The 26420-nt window shown below is 46.1% G+C and overlaps 1 protein-coding gene across 5 annotated transcripts in view; it reads right to left on the bottom strand.

Annotated features, from left to right (window-relative positions):
* Mpped2 (metallophosphoesterase domain containing 2) overlaps window positions 1–26420 on the bottom strand; it is a 177610-nt gene that overhangs the window by 5848 nt on the left and 145342 nt on the right. For all 5 annotated transcript variants that reach the window (XM_032903849.1, XM_032903851.1, XM_032903850.1 and 2 more), the window contains one exon: window positions 1119–1234. In XM_032903849.1, coding sequence (XP_032759740.1) covers window positions 1119–1234 — 116 coding nt within the window. The remainder of the gene's footprint in view (window positions 1–1118; window positions 1235–26420) is intronic.

Here is a 26420-nt window from a genome sequence, read left to right as displayed (position 1 = left end):
GCCCGCACCCCCTTCTACTTGTTCAGGAAACATGGAGCCTTCCCTTTGCAAGGGAAGGGAAGCAGTGCCGAGTGGTTCTTAACAGAGGCAGCTACCGTGATTAACTATGCGCAGGGAATGAGCAATAAAATGCTTTCTTCTGCAGGCTGGTAGAGTGAAGGCTCACGCTTAACAAGGTAACAGCAACAGAAATCACGAAGGTCACCTTCAACCCAGTGTGACCAAGAAAACTATTAACACCATGCATTGCCATAACATCACAAAAGGTGTCCCCCCCACAAAAAAGAAACAGAGGCATAACAACGTGTGCATCCAAATCGAAATATCTGCACTTTCCGAGCACGCTTAGCAGGAAGCGTCTGTACAAAGTGGATGGTGAGACTGGGGTGGGTGGGTCCTGGCTCAAAATGTCCTGTAACAAGCCAAACCGGTAACGGGCTTATCAGTAAATTAGGATCGAATTATTTAAATCAGATAACTGTCTTCAGATCAATAATCTGGGTCGATAGGGAGGTGGCTTTGACACCCCCGAGACCGTATAAATCAGAATGCTGCCATGATATGCCTGAAAAATACCTAGCTGTGAGTCATTTTTGGGGCAAGCCCTTACTGAAAATATTTCATCTTTAAAAAATTTTTTTTCTCATATAATCATCTCACATGTTAACCTTTAAAGATACCCCAGGCCCAGTGCTATGTGTGAAAGGAAAATGAGCTCCTTTGAACAAAAGTTTCTTTCATTTCCCTGCCATTCAAACGCCTATGATTGGTAGGTCTCTGTCTTCTGTGTCCCACCCTATCCCTTTACTGTGAAGTGAATACAGTTCTTAAAATAAATTACCAAGCTTAAAAGTCTATAGTTTTCCATGCTCATTTGATTCTCCCGCCCCGACTCAACTAAATGAAAAAAAAAAAAACCATTAATTTCACGAATACCTGTAAGTCTAGCACAACTGCTGAATTTAATTTCCATACTGGGTTTCTTTAAAGATATTGACTTTTCTTTTTTGTATACATTTTTTTTCTGAAGGAAAATTATTATGTTCCTGAAGCATTATTTATCATGCTGCGGGCGGGGAGCATTTTGCACGACGAAAGCCCAACTCTGTGCTTCTTACCTAGAGGAGGTCCGTGTGTCATGAGTATGTCGATGCCTTCAGGGATGAGGTTCCACTTGTCCAGCAGAGACTGGCCTCTGGGTAGGTTAAAGCCCCATCCATTAAACCACGGGGTCCTTTGGGAAGATAACACACACGGGTCAGGCCAGCAGAATGAGCCTCTGGACTGTCATATTTCTCTCGAGTATTCACCCACAGTTTGCGATGCTCTCTTTTCTCTTTTGATGGTTAGCCCTGGCAGCGGGCTGCTTTTCTGTTGACTGCTTCAAAACCAACCCATTTGAAAGCAGGCATGGGGCCTACGGATTGTTCAAGTAGAAAGGGGCATGGGAGCCACTGCAGTGGAGACTTTCCCAGCAGGCTTCTATCAAAACTGTGACAAAGCTTTGTCTCCACCTAAATCTCGGTGCTTCCCAAGATACCCAGTCCTGATCCAAAGCATTCCCAGTCTCCCTTAGTGCTGCAGAGATAAGAAACACCAGCCGTTCTTCCTGACTCGCCCCCCATTGCTATAGAGGTTTGGTGCAGAGGTCCTGGTTAAAGTCTCAGACAAAAGGACACCTGACTGTCCACTGTCCACTGAAGTCCTGAACAGTCTGGATGGAGGCTATGGAAAACAACCTGTGTGCTCTGAAAAGTGAAGGGAGGGTCACAGAAAACTCTTCTCATCACCAAAGGGAGGATTCAGGCGACACCCCTAATCTTTCTGGAATGTGCTTCCAACAATGTTTTTGGGCCTCTTCCCAGAGCTTCTTCCGCTTCAGGAGTGAGTTTCTGAAATGGAGACTATATGAGCAAGGAGTGGGGATGTCTGTCTAACTGGCCCTGACAGTGCCTCATTTACAAATGTCCAGAGAGAGAGAGAGAGAGAGAGAGAGAGAGAGAGAGAGGTCAGAGAGAGAGAGAGAGAGAGAGAGAGAGAGAGAGGTGTCAGAGAGAGAGAGAGAGGTGTCAGAGAGAGAGAGAGGTCAGAGGGGGGGAGAGAGAGGGAGAGAGGGAGAGAGGACAGAGAGAGAGGGAAGGGAGAGAGAGAGAAGAGTGAGAGAGAGAGAGAGAGAGAGAGAGAGAGAGAGAGGTCAGAGAGAGAGAGAGAGGTGTCAGAGAGAGAGAGAGAGGTGTCAGAGAGAGAGAGAGAGGTCAGAGGGGGAGGTCAGAGGGGGGGAGAGAGAGAGAGAGAGAGAGAGAGGTCAGAGAGAGAGAGAGAGAGAGAGAGAGAAGAGTCAGAGAGAGAGAGAGAGAGAGAGAGAGAGAGGAGAGAGAGAGAGAGAGAGAGAGAGAGAGAGAGAGAGAGAGAGAGAGAAAATAGTTTTTCTTTAGGAATCCTGCATGTTTCTACAAGGCATTTCCAATTGTCCACATCCAAAACATTCAAGTTGACCAGTATTCTCTGAAAATGGCTTCCTTGCTCCTTAGGGAAATTGTGCTTTGCTCTGAACACTTTCAAAAGACAAGACAGACAATTTCCTGCTGGCACTCCACTTTCCTTTCCCCACTTAACCTGGCCCCACTGCCAGTCACAGTTGATCAAATGGACTGTGGACACTTATTTGAAGACAACCACTGGGCAAACTAACAGGATTCCCTCAAGAACCCACACTCAGAAACACTGATAGAACCTTCATTTGATGGTGGACAGGCACAGTCAATGTCATGGGCAGAAAGATGGTCATTTCAAAACCCACATTTCAGGTGACAGTATCAGCCTTTTCTCCATGGTGAAGAGAGAAAGTTGAAGAACGAGGGGACTGGCTCCAGCTAGAGAGCAGAACACAATAAAGTGCCCAATTTACTTCGAACCCTCTTTCCAGTCCCCACACCATCTTCCTGGAGCTTGTGCCCAACGACGTGATGATAATAATAATAGTATCAATGTCTCAAGACAGCTACTGTTCCCTAGGTATCTACATTGTCAAGGTTCTAGTGTAGCCTAAGCATTTTCCTGCATACTTCAACGCCACAATGTTTAGCGCTCCCAAGATGGATAGCATTTCCATCCATGTTACAAATGATGAAACTACGTCAACATAACTCGGACATAAAATAAGGCAACCTGGCTCCATCCAGATTTAACCACCACGCCAGTCTCTCTTCCTGTGTACACCGGAATAACTTATTTGCCTTAGATGAACCACTCACTTCTGGACTCTTTCAAGTGTGTCTGGGGCGTGAGGACAAACGCAATCGCCGTTTCATGGTTCTGAAATCAAGCTATGATATGATGGAGTAGGCGGAAACCTGCTGCTTTGGCACGCCCAGCTCTCTCCTTCCTCTGGTGACAATGTCATATTTTCACTGGTAAGCTGCTCCCTCCCTGTCATAATACATGTGTTTCCAGTAAGGCCGATTCCATTCCAAACCCTGGATGAAGCAACTTGCATTTGTCTGGACGTAATCTGCCTGTGATTCACTTAAAAATGTACAAGCTGGACAGCTGAGTGCCATCCCTGGGAGTTTGCTCGCACTGATAACGAGAAGGTCGTCTCCTCTTGGAATCTCGAATCTCAAGAACTGGCTAGGAGATATCAGCTCCCCTTTAGTTTGTCCTTGAGAATGAATCACCTACCAAAGAAACCCAACACAGGGGAGAGAGGGCTTGGACACATGGACTCTGCTGTGTCCCACACGACCTGAACGTATCTTCCAAGGATACGAACCAACAAGATCCTTTCTTTTCATTGGCTTCCACTCCTTATAACCGAAAGCTCTACGAAGTACAACAACCCTTGTACTTGTGTAAAAGAATGAGCTGTTATCAGTTGTGGGCAGTAGTGCTCCCTGCTAAAAGCTCCATATTCTCTTACCTAGAAGCTGTGAATACATCTCCAGTGGCAAAGATCACTAACCTTAAAATAGGGACATCATCTTGGATTACACAGGTGGGTCCTGTGTGACCAACCAAGGCCTCTGACAGTGGCCTCTGAGGCAGTAGAGGTGACTTGGTGGAGCGATGAGAGCCAACTCAGCCTGAGGTTGCTGCCTTTGAAGATGGAAGATGAAGTCTAGGAGGCCAGGGTCGGCTTGAAAAGCTGGATATGTAAACTGAAGAAGCGAACTGTTGGTGGAACATGGTGGCATACGCCTGTAATCCCAGAACTTGGCAGGCTGATCTGAGTTAGTGGCCAGTCTGATCTACATAGAGAGCTCCAGTTTGTTTGTTTGTTTCTTTCTCTTCTTTTTCTTAAGATTTATTTATTTTATGTATGTGACTACACTGTAGCTGTTTTCAGGCACACCAGGAGAGGACATCAGATCCCATTACAGATGGTTGTGAGCCACCATGTGGTTGCTGGGAATTGAACTCAGGACCTCTGGAAGAGGGGTCAGTGCTCTTAACCGCTGAGCCATCTCTCCAGCCCAAGATTCTTTTAAAAAGTAAAAAACTCACTGAGACTGTCAAAGGAAATAGCCCTGTCAGTCCTATATTTTAGTTTGGCAGGACTAGAGTCAGACTTCAACTAACACTAACAATGGCATATCTGTGTTGTGTGTTGATACTAATTCTTTTTAATTGGTTAAAGGAGCCATAGGAACTCGTCAGTATCTACTGTGTTTGAGCAGGCTGGGAGCTATAGGCTTGTGAGTAGTACTGGTCTTTACTTGGTATGCAGCGTGTGCTCCACCAGAATTCTGTGAGAAAGCAATGTCCACTGTCCTATTCCTGATTAACTAGGCAGCCCCAGGCACCAGGACTGGGAAGAAAGCCTGAGACTCTTCTAGAAAAGAATCCATCCGTCTTGCTCTCTCATGGCCTCTAACATGCCTTTCCTTGGGGTTCTTGCATATTTTCATTCAGGTTTTAAAAAAACAGAGCTCCCCGGCTTGAAAACTCTCACCCTTCTTCCTTTCACAGTGACCCTTGTCCAAGATTTGTCTTAAAAGTAAAAACAAAACAAAACAGAAAAACAACTACAGAACCCAGTGAAAACTTAGCATTTTGGCAGAAGGGAGGCTAAAGAAAAAATAAGCAAAAACATCTGCTTTCCTAAATTTTGAAAACAAGCTTCTGGACCTTTGGTTCTCGTTTGGCTGGAAAATAAAGACACGTTTGAAAGAGTCCCAAGCACACCCAAGTTGTGGGGACAGCAAGGGGCTTCGTTTTGCTGGAGACAGGCAGCTTTGAGCCCCGAGACGCCCTTGGGACTTTCACAGTCAAAGGAGTTAATTCTTACAATGTTCCTCTTGTAGGTTCTTCTCCTAAAAGCCGTAGTCCTACCCTCCCCTTCTCAGGAAGTACTCAGTTTTAGAAGCTTCCAGGGAAAGACTAGGCTGAACTCGTGGTCTATAGATAACCCAAACTGTGTTTGGTTAATGTTAAGCTTGTGACAAAATGCAGAAGGGTCCAAGTTAAGGACAACGTTTTAATGTGTCTGGCTTTCATTTGGGCTCAAGCCCCTGTGTGTATGACAGTGAGCGGTTATGTTACAGTGACAGGGGCATTTATCAAGGCCCTGATATATTTTACACAGAGCCTTTATCTAGATCATTGGCTTTAATTCCTCACAGCACTCCTTAACCATGCAGTCTCAGACTATATTTAGATAGAAGCACGCCATTAGTGATAGCAATTTATCAACATCTCCAGCACTAGTACTTATAGCTACCATGCAACCCCAAATGGGCCAACTCCGGTCTATGATCTTCTGTTAAACAATGGCCACAAAAACCTTCTCCCGTGATTTTAATGTGTTTGGGGGAGGCTGTCTCATGAATATAATAGAAAAATGAATGGTAGCTGCATCAGCCTTCCAGTCTGAATGCTGGATGATTCCAGAGGATGGCATGGGGTTGCCAGGTGGCTCTTAGGGAAAACAGTGTGATGTCGCTGCTATTTTTTATCCATCTTATAGTTCTCATCTCCTGCACATAAGGAAGGTCTTCACATAACATAGTGGCAATAAGCCAGAGAGAAAAGCAGCCTGGTGATGTTTTCCAGAACCAGCCCAGCACAGGAAAAATGGGGCCCCCCGGACATTGGGAGACCTAGGTTCTGATTCTCACATTCATGCTCATGTGGGCCTTAGGTAAGGGGAGGACCCTCAGTGGCTAGGCTCTTTGTCCAAGGAATGAATAGATGAGGGGACTCAGTTATGCATTTCAGGCTTGCTTTTAGGATGTGGAAGTTTTCTGCAGCAGCCCAGTACACAGCGCAGGTGAGCACTGAGGCAGTCTTCCCCGGGGAACAGGAAAGAGGGACTCGAGGGCGGCTTCAGACTCTGCAACCTTGCCACCCAGGGCAGCTGGCGACACCTGGCACTTGAGCTTCCTATGATCTAACGTTCCTAACGTTATACTATTCTGTACAGATTACCCAGGTTCTGAGTAATGCTGTGAATTATTCTCAGTGAATTGTCCAAATTGCCTGTGAGGGACCCGGTGCAGTGTGGGAGAAAAGTCTGCGCAGACCAAAGGCGGGCAAGCTCTGTCAATGTCAGTGAATAATGCTCTGTCCAGTTCAGTTTGAATCTGAAACATGAGACCCCAGCAGAGAGCCCATCAGGGTTTCACTGGAAAATATGTGCATAGCCAACCTCCAGAGAGTCACAATAGGTTTTGTTCTGCAGCAACAGGGGGCAAGGGGGGAGAAAGAGGGGGGAGGAATCCAAGGAACAATGTCTAGTGCCTTGGCCAAGGACTTCATAATTAGCTGTGACTAACAAATACCACATGGGAACCAACTTGTAAGAAAAGGACTCACAAAGCACCTTCATGCTAGCAGGCCAATCTGCGCCTGAAACCGTCCCCTCCTGGGGAGGGATTAGAAAGGTCTGGAAGGAAGGGGAGCAGTTCCATCTGCCTGAAACCACTGGACCTAAGACTCACATGGACAGGAACTGGGGACGCTTTCAAGGCACCAATCAGACCTTGGCTCTTGAATTACCAGCTGTTAGCCTCTGTGGCTGGACTTCCTAGAGCGGCAGAGTCAAGAGAGTTAACAGGCAGAACTAGTTGGGAACACCGTCAATAAGAAAAAAAAAAAACCCAAAAAACCAGGTCTTCTAGACGGAAGCAGGCTGAGATGAAATCGCTGCAAAGGTCACCCATGTTTGCAGTGCACGGCGCATCAGTGCAGGCAGAAGGAGCTGCTGGCCATAAATCCTAGGATGCCTGGACCGAGAACAGTTGTTTACTCCCTCCACAAACTTCAGAGGGGGCGGGGCCTGTTCTGGCAAAGCGAGATTTATGGCCAGCAAAACTGGAGGTCAGGTGTGCTGCTCTGGTTCCCATCCTGGTTTGGGTCACTGTTCACCTTCCATGGGCAGACAAGAACTGAGCTGGCTATATCACAAAGACGGGTTCTTATGCATCCAGGTCTCCTGAGTATTTCTGCAAGGCTTAGAAGCCCTGGGGTGTCTCTCTTCCGGTTCCTTAGAAGCTCTGACGGAGAGGTCAATGGTTCCTGTAACACCAGCTGTGGGACCTGGCAGGCTGGCTGCCTTACAGTCATGGGGACCCCGAGGTTCTATAAAAGCCAGCCACACTTATCTGAGAGGCAGAGGTTAAGAGCGTGGATTATGGAGTCAAACAGACCCATGTTCAAGTCCCACACCTGCCAGTCACTTCCTTGCCTTTGTTGAGTTTCAGATTCCCCATCTTTGTAATAAAAAGTCATCTTCCAATGGAGATAAAATAAACTGTGTGTCTAACCTTTGGCAGGACATAGGCTGGGAGTGTTGATTTGTACTTTCTATTTATATATGATATATTAACAATATCTATCTGTCTGTCTGTCTGTCTGTCTATCTATCTATCTATCTATCTATCTATCTATCTATCTATCTATCTATCTATCTATCTATCTATCCATCCGTGTGTAAATGTGTGTACATGCAGAGGATTGCTCAGCCTCTTTCTTCTTTTAGCCAAGTACTCAACAAATCACAGAGCGTCCTGCTCCAGAATGTTTTAAAGGTCCCCAGTGATCCAGCAAGCGTTACTAGATGGCTAGACAGCCCGATCTCTTCCGGCTGATTACTTATTAAAAGGCACTTCTCAGTTCACGGTGTCTGAGTGGAAGATTTTTCAGTAAGACGCTCGCTCACTCGCTCGTTCTCGCAGTCTTGCTCAGACAGCTCCCTGAAACCCGAGTGCCCAGGGCACAACAGTTTGTCAAGGCTGCTTAGGTGGCTGGCCCAGGTGATGAGATTTGGGCAAGCCCTTCACGTGGGGAAGCTCAGAGTGGGGGGTATTCAGGGTCCTTGGGATATTTATAATAGAGACCTCAGAGAGGTTTCATTGGAGGAACTGACAAGCTACTAATTAATGGTACCAGTGCTGCCTGGCTTCTCCATTAAACCAAACTCAGAAAGTAGGCGCTGGTTTCCACATGTACTTTCTTTCCTAGACAGTGGCCCTTCAGAATCACAGTCCTCCTTCCCCAGGCCTGGCACTCCCTCTCCGATCGCCCATCATACTAAGTCCAAGAGAAGCTAATTTAAGCACTGCTGGTGAAAATCACCCTGCACGCCACATGCCATGAAGCTGTCATGGTAACTCCTGATCTCCAGCTCACCCGAGGGCCGAGCCCGCCCCTGCTTGCCAAGCTTCCCTGTCAGTTAGAAAGAGCGGATTCCCTGACACCAGAGGTGTCACCCAGAATATCCAGAAGAGAGGCAGCCACCTGTCCCCTTCCGCTCCACCCGTGCTCCCTCCGTTTCCCTCTAAGTCTGGGTTTTGAGAGGCCTTCTTCTCTCCTACGTAAGTCCCTCCGTTGGCTAGCCTGTAAGTTACTCTTCTGTGCAATTAAAAAGATGTTTTGCTTTGGCTCAAAGGCTGACTTGAATCAAGGACACACACACACACACACACACACACACACACACACACACACACACACACACACTCACTCACTCACTATTGTTAGCAGGGAGAGGGAAAACTTCAATCTTTCCACCCCGTGCAGCTGCTTGGACAGCCTGCCTCACGAGAACACTGGCCCAGCTGCCTCCAAAGGGCACTGCAGGCTTTTCTTCCGACAGCTGTCTTGTCCCTCTTCACTGGGGCTTTGTAGTATCGCCTGTAGTCATAAGGTGCTCGGGATGAAAAGATACGGTTCTGATAAAGGGCAGTCCTGGGCGACTAATGTGGTCGGGGAGCTGTGTATGCAAAAGGATGAAATGGTTCCAGGTAGTCCCCTGAGCTCCATGACCTACAGGTGGGGCTTCTTGAGCCAAAGGATCAGACGCTGCTGTCTTTTCCAACACGCTAACGGTGCTCCTGTCTTGTAAGTAACAAGGGGAAAGTATCAGAAGCTGGCCTCGGGACCACTCCTTCCCCTACTGGAAAGGAGGTAGCATGCGCAGGACTTGCCTTAGGAATCGAGAAACAAGACATTATGACCCGATTTCAAACGTGGCTCCCGATGAATTATTAAAGATAATGTTCCAGTGTCTGCATGGCCCATCCAAGCATCCTGGCCTTTAATCTTATAAACAAGTTCTAAGCAGGAAGAGCAAACCGGGAAGAAGGTTCAGTGGGTAAAAGAGCTTTGCATGAGGGCCTGAGTTCAGTGCCCTAGGACCCATGTTAAAGCCAGGTGTGGCTGTGTGTTCCTGTAACCACAAAGGTGGGGACAGAGCTAGGAAGATCACTGGGGCTTGTTGGTCAGACAGTGATGGAGGAGGACACCTGATATCCAATTTCTGCCTCCATATCCAGTTATGTGACCCCGCATAAACATCTCCACCCCACCACATGCATACACAATCACCCACCTCCATTCATGCCCCCATGTGCGCACACACAGACACACACACACACACACACACACACACGCACACACACACACAAATTGCCAGCATAGCAGAGAAAAAAGTCATTTCAGTCTCTTCATGTTTTCTGTCCCCCTCCATATGACTGAGAAGATGAAGTCACCCATCATACCATGAGAGCCCAGCAGGGCACAGGATAGAGCATATCGAGACAGATGGTATTTTTGTGGGCAGTAGAGGAGTTCAATATGACCTGATACTTATAGAAGTGTTACTTTGCAGCCAAGAAAATCAATGGCATCTTCAGTTAGAACAGAGGTGTCCCCTGCTCAGACTAGCACAGTCACAAATGGTGCCTTGCACTGAGCAGCCAGGATGAGAACTGCGTTTACTGCAATAAGAACTGAATTTACAATCCCTTCCCCAGGCCCCACCCCCGCAAGCAGACAGTACTCTTCAGCAAGGGCATCTGATACAAACTCCTCACAAGAAGGGAGGCTTAACTGGTAATAAAAAGTAGCATTTTATCTTACAAGGAGGAAAATGGACATGTTATTATGATAAAATATACACAATACAAAGTTTACCTTAATCATGTTGGGTATAATTGGGTTGTTTCTCTGAAACTGTATTTTCACAATGCTACCATCACTGCTGTCCACCCTCAAACTCTGTACACATCATTCAACAACAGCTCGCTATTGGGTCAATCCTCCAGCTCTTGGTAAACACTCTTACACTTCTTGTCTACTCAGTCGGGCATAATCTGGACACCTCATATAAGTGAAAACCAGACAACGGACTATCTGTGTCTGGCTTATTTCTCTTAGTGTAACGTTTCTATAACATACCAGGTGTCAGACATCCAACCCTTTTGTGGTTGACTGATATCCCATTGTTTTAGGATGCGGTATTCGTTGTTTACCTAAGATTTCAGAATGCCCAGTGCAGCCCTGCACTAAGCCGGGCCAGACAGAGACTTGGAAAGTGAATTCCAGTCATTTTCTTTGTGTAGTGCACACCTAACAGCTTGGAAGCCCAGTGAGGATGGCCTCCAGGGTATCTACTCATCCACTGGGGTACCTTTGGGTGTGGATGCCCGTTGTGAGCTATGTTCTAGCAAGCTAGGTGCTAGACAAAGAGAATCCACAACAGCTTTCCTAAAAACAAAAACAAAAACAAAAAAACCCAAAAAACAACAGCCAGTTATTTCATATATAAAGGTGCCGTGGGAAGAATTCTCTAAACCCTGGCTGTCCTTTCTAGGCAATCTGATTTTAGAGAGCCTCCAGGAAACTCCGAATGACCCAAAAAATAAGCTAGCACTTCCCAAAATGGATTACTTCCCAAGTGAGAAGTGACCCAGGGAATGCTTGGTGGGACTTCGGGGAGTCACCTTTCCCTTCAAATAGTCCTAACATGCAGGTGGATGTAGCAGGAGGAAACACCAAAGCCATCTCCCAGAAGAGACCAAGCCAGGGGGCACTGTGCGTTACATGCCTGGCTGGTGCTAAGGCACAGAATGAACAGGACTGAGAAAAGAGTTGGGAAGACTGCCAAGTATTTGGGCACCGGGCAGAGCACACCTGTGTCTCCCCTCCCCGCTGCTTACCTGCAGACATTCGAGAACCAAGCAAGCAGGTTTTAAAGAGTGAGGAGAGAGAGGTGAGCTCAGAGTTGGCTGGATTTTGTCTTGTTACCAAGCAGACCCTCAGAGACGGAATGTAACGGATACAGGAGGACCGATGAAGTCTCTGACCCAAACAGAAGAGATCATACAGGAGAGGAGAGAATAACAGAGCAGAGGAGTAGCATGAGGGTGGCAGATGGAGGGTGGTACCAGAGAGGAGAGTATAGTGGGTGCTGCAACAGAGGATGGACGAACAGAGGACTGTGCGATTCTGGATAGTCTGGCATCACGGGGGATAATGTGAAAGAGGACAGTACAGGAAGGGCTGGCACGGTGGAGATTCTGTGACACAGAGTGGTGCAGTAGAGGCTGGCACATTAAAGGACAGAAGAACACTTTACGGAGCTTTAGTTCAGAGTGTGTATGTGTCAGACATTTATGTTGCTAATGGTGCTTTCTTTAACATACTATTTAATGTTCTGGGACACAAAGGGGGGGGGGATTCACTAGTAGAGAGCCCATCATGTGAAAAGGAAACGGCAGAGGAATGACTGACAGGTGGTTGTGAAAGCCCAGTGAAGTCTGGAGCTGACGGGGTAGACAGGAAGCTTAGCGGCCTCAGGTGACTCACCACTGTCACCCAGCCCCTAGCACAGAGCAATTCACCTGAGAGTTTCTGACTTCTGGAGAAAAGTGTGCATGACTTGATTGTCAGTGGAAACCCAAAGTGTTGTTTTTAGTATGTCATAGTATGTCAGTACAAACTCAAAATATCTTGTAAAAAAATATCCACCATGCCAAATAGTTGTCTGAGGGTAAGAGCATAATGGGTGATTGTGTTGCTTTCTAATGACTCTGGGTGTATTCACATAGCTGATCTGTTTTTCAGTCTGTAAAATGGGTATGATAATACACAGCCCATAGGTCTGTGGTGAGGATCAAATGAGTCTATGCGAAACTCACTCAGAGCAATCTTCCCTATAACTAAGAACTCGAGGCCAGCTAGCACCTGCTATGATGCCAGTTAGCATCATCTAACTGTTAGCATTGTCACTCCTCTAACTTTGTTTGCTATTGTGCAATCTTTATGTCATCGGGAAGTTGATCTTTTCCCTCCTTCTCCAACTTGGGCAATGTTGAGCAGACACATCCCAAAGCACTGGAGTCAGCCGTTAACACAGGTGGCCCAAGTTTGGAACACACAGAAGGACAAAGGCTTGGGTATTGGACGATGGGATTTCTAGGTTTGAGTCTTCAGAGCCACTTGAGCAAGTAACCTCTCTGAACTCCCTTTTCCTAGATAGTGAAACAGGGGTCACAATTCCTGAGAAACTTGTTGTCAAGCAAATGCCAGTGTAAGGGTGTAAGCGGGTCGCAAATAAAACAAGAGACGAGTGCCCTCCTATTCCCGGGTCTCCGTTTGTCCTTGAGCCCTATTCATGCAGGTTCCAGGCTCAGAGGAATTGGAGTGAGTGACAAATAGGTCACCGGGCCCCATTTATCCACCATTTTGGCTCCAAAGAACTAGTTTCAGTCCAGAGTGATTTAGTGAATTGAGGAAGCCATGACTGCACACAGTCTGAGGAATGAGTGAAAAGCTTACGCGGCCCCTTCAATTCGGAGGCGAAGGCAGGCACACAGGCAGGGTGTCTCCTTCACCCTGTACCAGCCAACCATGTATTATTAATTGGGCTCAACAAACATTACAGGCACCTTCCTCTGTGAACCTCTGGCAAGGCGCTCTGGGGAGAGCTAAGCACAAAGAGAGGCAACGTCCCAGCCTGGTTGGGATAACAAGATAGTTACAGGCCCAACCGTCCCCCTCTCTCTGCCCATTAAATTTTTACTGCGCCCTCAAGGCTCAGGTCATAATTATATTTTCCTCAAGAAGCTTTCTCTAATCCCCTCAGCCTTTTGTCTAATCCTCATTCGTGAACTTTATCATAGTTTACATTCTCTCTGAGGTATGTAGGTGTGCTTGCCTTTACTCTTAAAGGCATTTTAGCCAAGGTTTGGTTACGCCTCTTCTCCAGAAGATTGTAAGCCATTTTGATTCATCTCGGTGTACCCTAAGCTCTGGTAAAGTGAGTGACCTGAAACAGAGATTAAGAAAATATTCTCAATAATGAAAATATTACCAGGATATTTAGGATAAATGCTAAAGAGAGTGATCCCGATAATACTTTTGATTGGAGGGCAGGACACGGCAAGATGCAGGAAGGCTGGGTATTCAAAAACAAAGGACTGCTTTAAAAGACTAGATAAATAAATGTATAAATAAATAAATTTATAGGTAAATAAAATTTAGATACAGTATATATGGGTACATATACATAATGTATATATGTATGTATGTATGTATATATATATATAGATATCTATATCTATATATGTATAATAGACTAAGACTGCCTAATATGACAGCCACTAATGAGTCCTGAGCACCTAGGCCTGAGGTTAGTTTCAACTGAGATGTGCTAACTTGGATACATACACCACATTTTGGATACTTCATAGAAAAAAAACATGTTAAAATTTCTAAAAATCACTGTAGCAAATACATATAAAATAATATTGGGGATAACTTGGCTAAATGAAACCTATTAAAATGAATTTTATTCTTTTTTTTTCTTTTAAAAATGGCTACCTCAAACACTTTTGCAATATGTCGTCCATGTTTTATTTACATTGGACAGTGGGAGCTGGAGACATGGCTCAGTGGTTAAGAGGGCTTGCTGCCCCTCTGAGGGACCTGAGTTTGGTTCCTAGCACCCATGTCACAGAGCTCACAACTGCTTTCCTGTAAATCTAGCTCCAGGGGATGCAAGGCCCTCTTCTGGCTACCATGGGCATGTAGTACGCTTGAAACACATTAAAATAAGATAAAATAAGTCAAAGAAAAGGGAAACAAACGGATTGGACAGTGCATCACAAGCCTTACACATAGTTTATACATGACCCAGTAATCTCTACTCAGAAATTATATGCTAGCGAAATAATCCAAGATCAAATAAAAATGCTGTGCGTTAAGCTGTTTACTATGAATATTATTTATAAGAGCAAAATAAATGGAAGCAAATATGTCCTGTAGAATCCATTAAAAAAACAGTCGAGAAAATTCCCATTATTTAATATGCAATAAGATGCTCTACACAAAGATAAATTATAGTGAGGCAATACCAGAAGAACTCTTAGGACAAAATATGGCTAGAACCACCAGCCCTCCATACACTGAACGGAGTGCCCAAATCTACATACAGTCTACATGGTGCAGGCACTTGTTTCCCCTGGCTTCTCACACATCTCCTGAATGGCTGCTGCATCCCAGGTCCTGTATTCGGAGAGATCTGATTTAGCGGTGAAAAGACAATGGAGGGCCATCCAGAAAAACAGACAGCTGTGAGTACAGATGGAAACACTGAGGTATGGCAGACAGCCCATAGAGATCAGGCCCAGGCTCGCCTGGGCTAATCAATGGATTGAGACAATGTGAAGAAGTCAGAAAGAGCCATTCCTTTGAGGATGGTGATAGAAGGTTTGCCTTAGATTCCCAAACTCTCCGAGGTTATTATCAGAACACAGACTGTCACAAACTTCAGTCCCCTCGAGCCTCTGCCAGAGTTCTTCATTGTTGGCGCAGGGTTGGCCCCAGGAGCAATCAGGGAACCCTAGGCTGGAGCTCTGGATCTGAGTCCTGAGTCTGAACCATGTTTAGTACTTCCAGAAATGTGAGCTTTGGCAAGTTGCTATGCCTTTCAAAACCTCAATTTCCCCATCCGCAAGATGGGGACAGTGTCTACCTCTTAGATATATTATTGAGAAAATTAAAACAAATAATCCACATAAAGTTTTTAATAGAATGTTTGACTCACAGTAAGAGCTGTTTCATCGTTACTGCTGTTACTAACAGTGTTTAGAAAAAAACAGCATGAAACATCGCTGATCAGAAGGATTAAGTGGCAGGGTGCAGCCTGCCTGCTCCCCACTCTGCCCTCTACTGACAGGGGGTCACTTACATTCAGTTTCTAGAATATTTTATAGCCATTGAATTTACTCAACCAAGGTTTCATTTTCATTTTTAATGCCTTAAAGGTTGATGAAATTACAAATGTTCTATATAATGTCATAGTGAAATAATTTAACTGGAAAATTATTTAAATTCACTATCTTTTCACTCTGAAGCATAACTCATGGAAGTCACTCTCATTTCAAATTTCACTTTTTTTTTTAAATCCCATTGTGCCACTCATTCTGTTCCAATCTATTCAGAAAATTAAGAACAACTTATCAATTTCCGGGTAGCCTTTCATTAGCCAAAAACAAACCCGGGTCAATTGCTTTGAGGTGTTTTAGAACTGCTGATGGGTTGAAGGAATCTTGCACACACAAACATTTGTTTTTCCTGACACTCGGGCCTATTCATTCTGATTTCTAAGCCAGTTGGCATGAAAACGGTTTCTCTGTTTTATAAATAGAATATTTTTCAGGGTTTTCTAGAGGTGTCTGCTAAAAATAAACAGGGCTTCAGTTTGTTTCTTTATAGCTTTCAAAACCAAAACAAACTAAAACACCAGGGCATAACTGAATGTGCTGTGTTTAAGTTTTGAAAGGTATCTTTATTTGAGCAAGGTATGAGTTCTTGGAATGCAATTCTGCAGAAATTAGATTTCACATAGGCTTTCCTACTTGAAGTAAGAACACCATGGTGTTGGTTTTCTTTCTCGGAGGGCCTCAGAACGAACGCAACTGAGCTATTCGGTCCCTTTACTGAAAGATATGTGGTTTTTTTCCCCTGAAAATTACTATGAAGATACATTAATAATTTTGATACATAAACCCTCAGTTATTTGCTCAAAAACTGACAGCATTTTATTGAAGAGAAATCCACTGTTCCTGCCCCACGTTGGGAACTAAATGAAGTTATTGTTAGGTTGCTGGGTTGCACGGTAAATGTCATAATTCAGCAATAATTCCAGGCTCCCATTCCAGCTCTAAGGAGCAGCTTAGCTTAGATGACAAACCAGATGCAGGACAAAGATTTTGCTACAGCATAGCAAAGGTGGAAAATTTTTAGGTCTAGAAACTAGGCCAGCTGCCTCCTGGCTCTTGTGGCACACATGTTCCCAGGGTGTGAATCGGTGTTGATGGGGGCATGAACACAGAGTAGGGTGACATAAGAGGTTTCTCGGTGTACAGTCACATGTCAGTATTGCCACACTGACACGTTATGTCCGATCTCCTGAGACTGTTCTGGATCTTGGTTAACTAAGTCTGAGAGGCTCAGTCAGGAGCTTTCGGCTCCAGGCTGTATTCAGAAAGGGAAAGCCACCACAGGGAGGACTGTGCAGGAAGAAACCTGCTCAACCTGATCTATTTGAACAAGGTCCAAACGACTAAGACTCTAAACACCCTGCCCTGCTCTTAAAATAATGTCCGCTCCTATTCCACGGAGTTTATGTAAAGCTGGCAGTGTGCTGAGTCCTGTTTCGAGCATGTTTGTGCACAGGAATCCATTTGATACAGAGCATCTGCGGCAGACACAAAGTCTCGCTTTGCAGAGGAGAAAAACTGAGGCAACAAGAAGCTATGAAAGGTTCCCAAGGTCAAACTGGGGTCAATGCTTACCCTCCGCGCCAGAACAAACTCTAGTCAGGAATAATCTCTCTCAGCCTTTGTTTAGGAAGTGTAGTCCGAAGAGTAGCCCAGCCCTCTCCAGGTGGCCCCTCTCCACTTTCTCCTCTCACAGTGCTCCCTCCTTCTCACGTCCAAGCTAAACCTAGAAAATTTCCAGGTTAAAAGTTTTCTCCTTTGGCACTAGAGAGTGACAAATTGGAAGGGCTTTGCTGCAGAGGCAGGTCCACTTGTCCTGGGGAATAGGTTTTCTATTGCTGTTATAACAACCATGCACGAGTGGGAGGAGCTTGAAATAATACAGGATTGTCTGACAGTTCTTGAAGGCAGAAACTCAACTCAGTCACTCAGAACAGATACAGAGATGCTCCCAGAGCAACCTGCTTCTGGGGGCTTGAGGGGAAACCACCTCTCCCCTACTTCCAGATTAAGAACTGTGGGTTACCGGTCCAGCCTCCCTCTAACCTTGTGCTCACTTTGACTCTCCTGTCTCCCTCCTACCAGGATCTTGTGATCACATGGGGCTCACCCAAATAATCCAGGATGAACTACCTCTCTCCTGTAGCTTAACTGAACCCCACCCACAAATCTCCTTTGCCAAGGGAGGTAATGTTCACAGTTCAGGGACTGGGACGTAGTTACCTTAGAAGACATCATTCTGCCTCCCACAGCAGCACAGTGTTGTTGGAGACGACAAGGAGGAGGTTCTGGGGATGGCAAGCAGTGGGGGAGAGGAGATGGTCAGGCTTCTGGGGCATCCTGCTTCCACTGCAGGGGGTGCCCCTTTCCTCACCTGTGCCTATTCCATCACAGATCAACCGCATGGCGGTGAATGGCAGGCGTGAGGTAGAAAAGGAGGCAGGTTATCCTCCTCCAGCTGTGCTGTGTTTATCACTGGGGCTATAATTCCATGCTGGGAACACCCAAGCTCATTACCACTGTGATTTATCACCAGAAGTAATGACTTTTCCTTGAAGATGGTGGGGAATTTAAGAATTATATCCCAGTTATATTAATGTGAGCAGGTTTTGTTTAAAATCAGAATTCCTCAAATTGCTTTGGTTCTCAGAGTGCACGGAGACAACACAAACTTCCTCTAACAGTAATATGTCGAATGCCTATCAAGTACTCAGCCCAGCATCCAGGACAGAGAACAATCCCAGTGACATTACTCCTCCACCCTGTTGACGCCCATGGCCATCCCAGTCACCTTCAGGTGCTCTGAACATCTGAGCAGTTATTCTGAGATATGGGATGCTTGTGGGTATTGTTGGGAAACATATGCTTGATTGGCAAAGCTGGGTCCATACTCGGGTTTGTGTCTAGAACCCAGCATCAGTGTGCTACCTCTCTGCTAACTGTGTTACCATGGAACCTGGCCGGCCACCAGGGTAGGTCAGAATCAGGAGGTGAGTCAGAGTTCGGATGATACTTGAGCAAACTCCTCCGGAGGGCTTGTCTGTGGGCTTCTGAAGTTACTCATTTTACAGAGAATACATTTCTACTGGTTCTGTGGTTGGTGCAATGGTTTTGGTGAGGGTAACAGAAGTTTGCTCTCTGATTTCTGGGTTCTTATGTCTCAATGCTCTGGATCTCTTCACTTTCCCTTCCCTTCTATCTGATGATAGAAGTGTGAAATGTGTGAAATGGCCACAGACCACCTCGTCAAACAATTCCTCGTCCTTTTCTACGTGAGACAGGGTTTCGTGAGAACCATGCTGGCCGTGAACTCACTATGTATCTGAAAGGGACTTTGGATCTTCCATATTTCTGCCTGTTCCTGCCTGGTGCTGGGATTATACACATGCACCACATATGCACAGACCGTGCTTATGCAGTGCGGGGATCCAAATGAGGGGCTCCTGAGTTCTAGGAAAGCTTGCTACCAATTGAGCTACATCTCCAGCCCCCCCCCCCAACCTTATTCTTTTAGGTTTTAATTGAAAAATTAAAAAAAACCCTAATGTTCTGTACTTTATTACAGAATTTTGCAAGTACTTAAAAAATAGCCATACCTGAAACCTGTAGGATGATGTCATTATACAGGTGAATGCGGGTATAGGATAGAACGAGGCCTGTCATTGGACAAGAAGAAAGGATGGGCAGGAGAAAAATTTTAGAGAGGAGGAAGAGGAGACTGAAGGAGAAGCAGCAGAAAGAACATGGAGGTGGATGTTAAGATTCCTCTCTACACATTTACAGGTTGTTATGAATATTCTTAAGGGATGGATGTGTACAGGGCTTTGTATGTCTAGGTGGGCAATTATATCTTATCAATTGGATCAGAGGTTATTGTGTTGTGTGTTCTTTCATGTGATGATTTAATGGAGTTCAAGAGAGTGTGTGGTGACTGGACACACCAGGCCACCATGGAATTGGGATGTGCATATCTGGCATGGTGGCAACCAGCCTTGGGAACTAGATGGGTAGAGAGATTGTTGCCAGGCTCAGAGAGTAGCCATTGGCAGTGTGATATGGGATGGAGCAGAGCAGGTGAGACGCTTTGCTGACTGAGATGAAAATACCCCACAGATGCCATGAGGCACTACAGTGCCGACTCTAGTGTGGGGTAAAAGAAACCCTTGTATTAATTTTACAGCAACAAAAACCTATGCTCCTTGATGAACTTCTATACATTTATACATTCTATACATTTAGAATAGCCATTCCGACCCATGAATTTTCACATTGGATGTTACACTATTGTGGTGGATTGAATATGCTTGGCCCAGGAATGGCACTATTTGGAGGTGTGGCCTTGTTGGAATAGTTGTATCAATGTGGGTGTGGGCTTTAAGATCCTTGTCCTAGCTGCCTGGAAGCCAAGCTTCTTCTAGCAGCCTTCAGATGAAGATGTAGAACTCTCAGTTCCCCCTGCACCATGCCTGCCTGGACGCTGCCATGCTCCCACCTTGATGATAATGGACTGAACCTCTTAGCCTGTAAGCCAGCCCCTATTAAATAGTCCTTCCTAAGAGTTGCCTTGGTCATGGTGCCTGTTCACAGCAGTAAAGTCCTAACTAAGACAACCATCAGAATGTATTTTTGGCACTTGTCCAACACCCAAAATGAAAAATCCAAAACAGATTCAGAACTAGAACGAACAACTAACCTTGTATATTATTTTACAATGCATGCAATATCAGAAAAACATACATGGTGTCCCTTATATGCAAAATCTAGCCACTAATATATGTATATGTGAAAGTAAATATACATGTGAGCACAGTATAACATGTAGAAAAGAGAACAAGAAAAGAAAAATGTGAGGGGACAGGAAAGGGCTGAATGCTGGGAATGGACAGGAACGTTTACTAAAGGTGACTCCTTAAAGCCTTTCCATGGACAGCGTCAAAACTGGTGACTTGAAACACTTTCAGGAAATGGGAAATTCTAAAGGAACTTTGCTAGTCCCACTTTGAGCAGAAAACTGAGCCAGTGGCAGTGAAACTTAACCACGGTGCTCACTCACTTGGAAAAACAGCTAATGTGGATTCCCAATCTACGCTGCCTCTGTGGGTTCTGGCTAAGCAAACCAGAGCAAGAAAGAGAGAAAACGTGTTTGTGAAGTTCCATGAAGGAGAAGAACAGGAAGCTGTGGGTCCATGAGGGTGACAGAGATCGGGCTAACAGAATCCGAGCACCCCTCATCCCCATCCCATCCCAAGAATGTATTATGGAGTGTGCAAGCCAGCAATGAATGCTGACCGAGCCCTCTGATTCTACTTCCAAGAGGAGACCAGGAACACGCTCACGATGCAGTGCAGGGGATCAGGGCTTTCCATCTGGGCTATCTTCCTGATGTAGTCACTAAGCACCTCTGTGTGGCTCTTCCTTCATCTACCCAGCAATGGACTAGGAGTTTAGGGTTAGAAAATTCTTTCTATTAATTAGAGCATAATCTGCTGACCTCCAATAACAGAACACAGCGCATTATCATTGCCTTTTCCCTGGTGTGTCTTACTCTTTAAGCTTGCAGCCCTAATTCTGTCTGCTCTGACTCCTATAGTGCCTGATGCGTGCTGAACACTTGGTAATAGCTGTAAGAGGTCAGAAGAAATTCTGGAGAAAACCTACACGCCCCAGTGCTTCTCAGAAGTTAGTGTGGTTAGTCACTTGAAAGGCCCATTCTCGGGTTCAGAGGTCTGGGTTTGTGGCTGAAATACTGCATTTTAACCCAGTCTAAGATGATGCTGGATACCTACTTGTGGTGCTCTGAAGTATCAAGAGGATAGCTGAATGCTGGGATAACCCCCACACCATGTTAACTAAGAGTTAGGTGCATTTAGGGGATGGGGATGGAGCTCAGCTGGCAGAAGGCTGCAGGTCCTGGGGAACCACTGCTCTGATGGGCGAACCAGCATGCGAGCCTCCTTCTTTTATTCAAAGACTGGCTGTTAGCTTCCTTCACACTTCTGAGGATCAGCTTCCTGTTTATAAAAATGTGGATAACAACGACACCTACTTCACAAAGTTTGTAATGGAAAGCATATTGCAAGTTTACAAAATGTCTAAGTATTCAAATGTATTGTGGGGATGCTTCTCCCCTGCTGCGATGTTTTAGCCTGTGTGCCTCAATTCTCCAGACAAGAAAACGAGCACATAAATTTTGGGAAGCCCAGACTTCACGGTAATAGTTACTATGGACACTGTAGTGGATCTCATGTTTTGTTTTCCAGGAAGGCTTACGTGTGGGGGCCTTAGTTGATAGGCAGCAGATGAGTCGCTAAGTAAATCATGGTACATGTAGACTTAACAGATGAGCGCCTGCATATCTGAAACAGGTACCATCTAGGTACCCCCGAGAAGCATCATCCTGTGCCCTGGGGGTGTGGCTTGACAGTCACTCAGGCTTTGTCAGGGCTCTAACAGGTACCACCTTCCTCTCTGAAATTGCCTGGGTTGGCCGTAGGAGGTACAGAGAGCATTCTTCTACTTAGGTGGTGAAACACACTAAAAAAACAAAATCAGACTGAAGTGGTCTTTACCAGGAAATTAACTTTAATGGATATTGTCATCCCTAGGCCTACCTCAGACTGGCTGAGCTCACAAGTGTTGGCATGCAATAAAAACCTAGGGCTTAGAGTTACCCACCCACAACTCCGAATGCATTTTCCTTTTACTGCCTTCTGTTTGCTTTGCTTTAAGATGTTCCTTTCTGTGTTCGTTCAAGCTTTCCTATGATTCCATTAAATTCAAGACACATTTTGCAAGTGTCTCAGACTACCTCACTGATGGATATGGAGTGCCTTGTGCTGTCCCTGGCTTTCAAGTGAGGCCTCAAAGCTTCCCTTTTCCCCACCAGCGGCCAACCCCAGAGAGCAATCGGGGGTTAAGTCTGCTTCCAAGCCAGCTTCCCTTGCAGGAGAGCAGGGACCTGCATTGTCCTGTCATGGTATTAGCTGCTGTCGTCCAACACTTGCACAAAGCTTTCCATGCAGACTGTCCCTTCGGTTAATACACTTCTAGACTCTGTTCTGAACCTTCAGACAGAGCTTGTTTGCCTTGACTTGCTTCATCAAAACAGTTGGGACTAGTACAAGGGGTGAGCAGGGGTGGGGGCACAGAACAGGACAAACGGAAGAACTCTGACTGGGGAAGGGTCCTCTCAGAGGTGCGAGTAGGGAGTCCTGTGAGAAATAAGAACCTGTTCTGAAGGAGCCTGGCCTGCCCAACATATTCCAATTGGTGGCAGCCCATGGCAGTGGACAAGAACACGCACTCTACAGCAGGTGGCCAGGGATTTGTTTCAGGATTTAATGGGTGGGTGAACAGCGGTTTTGACGGTTCATCTTGGCTGTCACCTGAGATTTTGTCACATAGGAGACACACCTTGGAACTGTCTGAGCAGATGTTTCTGGAGCGCTACTTAACTGAGGAGAGAAGAGTCACCTGAATGTGGGGGGGGGGCACCATCCCGTTAACTGGGAACCCCAACTACATAAAGCAGAAAGCTGGCTAAGAATGGGGATTCACCCCACCCCCCCATGCTTCTCGACTGTGAAAGTTCTGTGATTAGCTGCCCCGTGCAGTTGCAGCCATACCCTCAGCCTTCCGGACCTGTTCAGGTGTTTTGCCACAGCAGTGAGGACAGCAGCTACACAGTGGTGCGCATCACGGTGCTAGCTCCCTATCTCCACCACCTGTGGTAGCGTGTTTCCTCTGCCTTAAGTGATGACCCCGCAGCTCAGTTAAAACGTGTGAAGTGCTTTGACCCGTGCCTGGCACACACCGAGTTCTACGTAGTCACTAAGAGAACCAACGCAGTGCGTCTTCTATGTACTGGAGAAGACCAGGAAACTGCTCTTTCTCCCGTCAGTTCATGTTCTAATACAGCAGGCAGACTTGAGAAGAACATGGAATGACACGAGCCTGACACACTCTAGAGGCTAGAATGGCTTCTCTTGTTATCCTGCCCACCCTGTTGCTCACCCACACCTCTTTGCTTTAATGACTATAGAAATCTTGTGGGATAGGATGATGGTCTCCAGCAACCTGTGAAGAGGCAGCTAAAAATTTTGTTATTGGCCTAAAAAACCACTAGGCCAAGCTTTCACTTCTGAGATGCCCAAGCTCAAAGTCCCAACCCCCCATCTCCCGCCACCCCATTTTGAGACAGGAGATCTATGTAGCTCAGCTGGCCTTGAACTCACAGATTTGCCTATCCCTACCACCCAAGTGCTGGGAATGAAGGTGTGCACCACCACACTGTGATTCCTCCTCTTTTCTCTTGAAATAAAATGAGGCATTTAGGAAACCATGTCCAATGGTCTCCTGGATCCCAAGGGACAAGAGTGAACAGAGGGCAGGAGACTTGATTTTGTTGCTTCGAACCCAAATATAACAGTGCGACCTTAGAGAAGTTAGGAGTCCCTCAAGCTCCATTTTTTTTTCTGATGATGATGGTGGTGGTGGTGGTAGTGGTGTGTGTGTGTGTGTGTGTGTGTGTGTGTGTGTAAAATGTTTCTGAGCATGTATGTGCATATGTGTGGAGGTCAGGGGTCAGAAGGTGATCTTCCTCAGGAGCCTTCTACCTTGCTTTTGGAGACAGGTTCCCTCACTGGGTAGGACCTGGAGCTTATCAGTTTGGCAGACTGGCTGGCGAGCAAGAGCAGGAAGTGACCATTTTCACCACCCACAAGCCCCAGCACTGGAATTACAAGCATGGGCCACTATGCCTAGCTTTCTGCCTCGGCGGGGAAGATGCTTCCCTCAGCAAGCAGCGGCAGTAGTTTACTGACTTCTCCGCCCAGCTCCCGACAGTGTCTTTAGCTGACAACACCCATTGCTGTGCTCCTTATATGGTCTCTCAGAATTATTTTGAGAACAGCAAAGAATACTTCTCCTCCTCCCAAAGCACTTCAAATCCCCCGGAAAGCAGGATGTCCTAATGCTGACAGAGCGATCTGTCTTCTCTCTCTCTCATGAGGTACTTCCGTGCAGCCCTGTGTCCCTACGTAGACTGGACATACTTAGAGGGCACAGAGGCGTCTTCTCCCTATCGTGCATTCCTGGAGCAGACTTGAGACGCCAAGGACAAGCATAAACATTGTCAGAGAACAAGAGTCTCACCAGGGAGCAATACAGAGGTGGGGAAATCCAAAACCATGACCACGGGGGCCCAAACCAAGCGGCACCAAGGCACATGGAGCGGGAAGGAGCTAGTATCTGGATCGGAAAGGTCCTGGGTTCAGTTAAACCTGGGTAAGGCCCCTGAACTTCTACTCTGGAAAGAACAGCCCTTTAAACCTCTAAAGGTTTGCCAATCACTAATTATATGGTAATTATTCTATTTTGGGCTTTCGCTAATGAGATCTGGGAAGTGTCTTAATTACCCAAAATTATGAAAATAATTTCAAACTTGACTCCAGGGCTACTTTTACTCCACTTAGGAAGAAAAAAGGCATAGGTAAATGTGCATGGGGTTATTTTTTATTAAGAAATAGGCTGCACGTGTTAGAACTAGGCAGACATGTTTCAGATTAAGCCCATCTGTAGCCAGCTCTGCACTTCACTGCTTGAAGCTTAAGGCTTACATATCTGCGGTGTCGCTACAGTGTTTAATAGAGCATGGGGATATTTTGGTGATTCCCAGAAAAATAAAGGTGACTCCTTTGCACCACAGCGCCTCAGAAATCCCAGTTCCTATCGAGTGTGGAGACAGTGAGGTGATGTTCAACCTCTGTGAGCCATGCTTTCTCACTTGCCTCTAGTAGCCAGAGAGGGTATTTCTCCACACAACAGTACACTTTGCTGGATGTGCTTTTTGATGTCACAGGGGAAGAGAGCTCAGGTCGGCAGGTAAAACCACACAGTTCTTACTCCTGCCCTTTACTGATACCAACTTAATCAGGTGACCTAACAGCTCTGTGCCTCAGCTTCCCCAGGTACAAAGGAATTACATGTTGAATCAGTCCCAGAGAGTTAGGCACACCTAGAGCTGCGGTCAGCACACTGTGCAACCTGCTGGCCAGACCTGCTTTGCTGAGTGCTTTTGTATGCAAAGCTTTATTGGGATGCAACAGAATTGTTTCTTTATTCTCTGTGGTAGCGGCTTCCACACTTCAGTAGCAGAGGGGGACACAGACAGCAGAGTCCACTAGCTTTGCAAAGACAAAGCTATAAAAGGCCTGGCTCTCTGCTGGGGCAGGGGGTGAGGTGGGGGATGGATGGGTAGGAGATGGGATGGGACGTGATATCTAACAGAGCTTGGTTCTTAGACTGTAAGCACGGCAAGGGTGATTGCTACTGGGGCCATACTGGGAAAAGACACTGCCGTTACCATTTCTCAGATGAAACAGGTGCATTAGAACTGACCCCCTATTCAAGGTGACAAGTCTGATGGAGTTAACCCAAGACAGGTCCTGACCCTCTGACTGTAAGCCCAGTGCTGCTGGGTCTACTAGACTCTACAGCTACACTACGCCACCCCTGGGCCTACCTGTCGACGACTGAACTCAATGAGTCCGCAGAGTAGAGTAGGGGCTGCCTGCCAAACACCGACTGAGCTCGTACTTCCTTGTCCTTTGGGTGAGGAACACCAGCGTGTAGACCCTTCAGCTCAGAGCCACCATAGCGATGCACGTAGCAGCCCATGATCCCAGCACTCCAGGAGGCTGAGGCAGGGGGATTACTTTAAGCTTGAGGTCAGCATGGGATACATAGTGGCTTCCAGGTGATGCGTCATGGGCTACAGAGCGAGAACCTGTCTCATAATAAAATCTATTACCATGCTGCCCAAAGCAGGCATTCAGTGGGATGGGACTACTTCTTGCATTAATAACAGGGTGCTGTAGTCAAATATGTGGGTGAATGACGTAGTTAGACATGTCT

The sequence above is a fragment of the Rattus rattus genome, chromosome 5 (assembly GCF_011064425.1).
Source record: "Rattus rattus isolate New Zealand chromosome 5, Rrattus_CSIRO_v1, whole genome shotgun sequence".
Lineage (NCBI taxonomy): Eukaryota > Metazoa > Chordata > Mammalia > Rodentia > Muridae > Rattus > Rattus rattus.
This window is presented reverse-complemented; position numbering and strand designations above follow the sequence as displayed.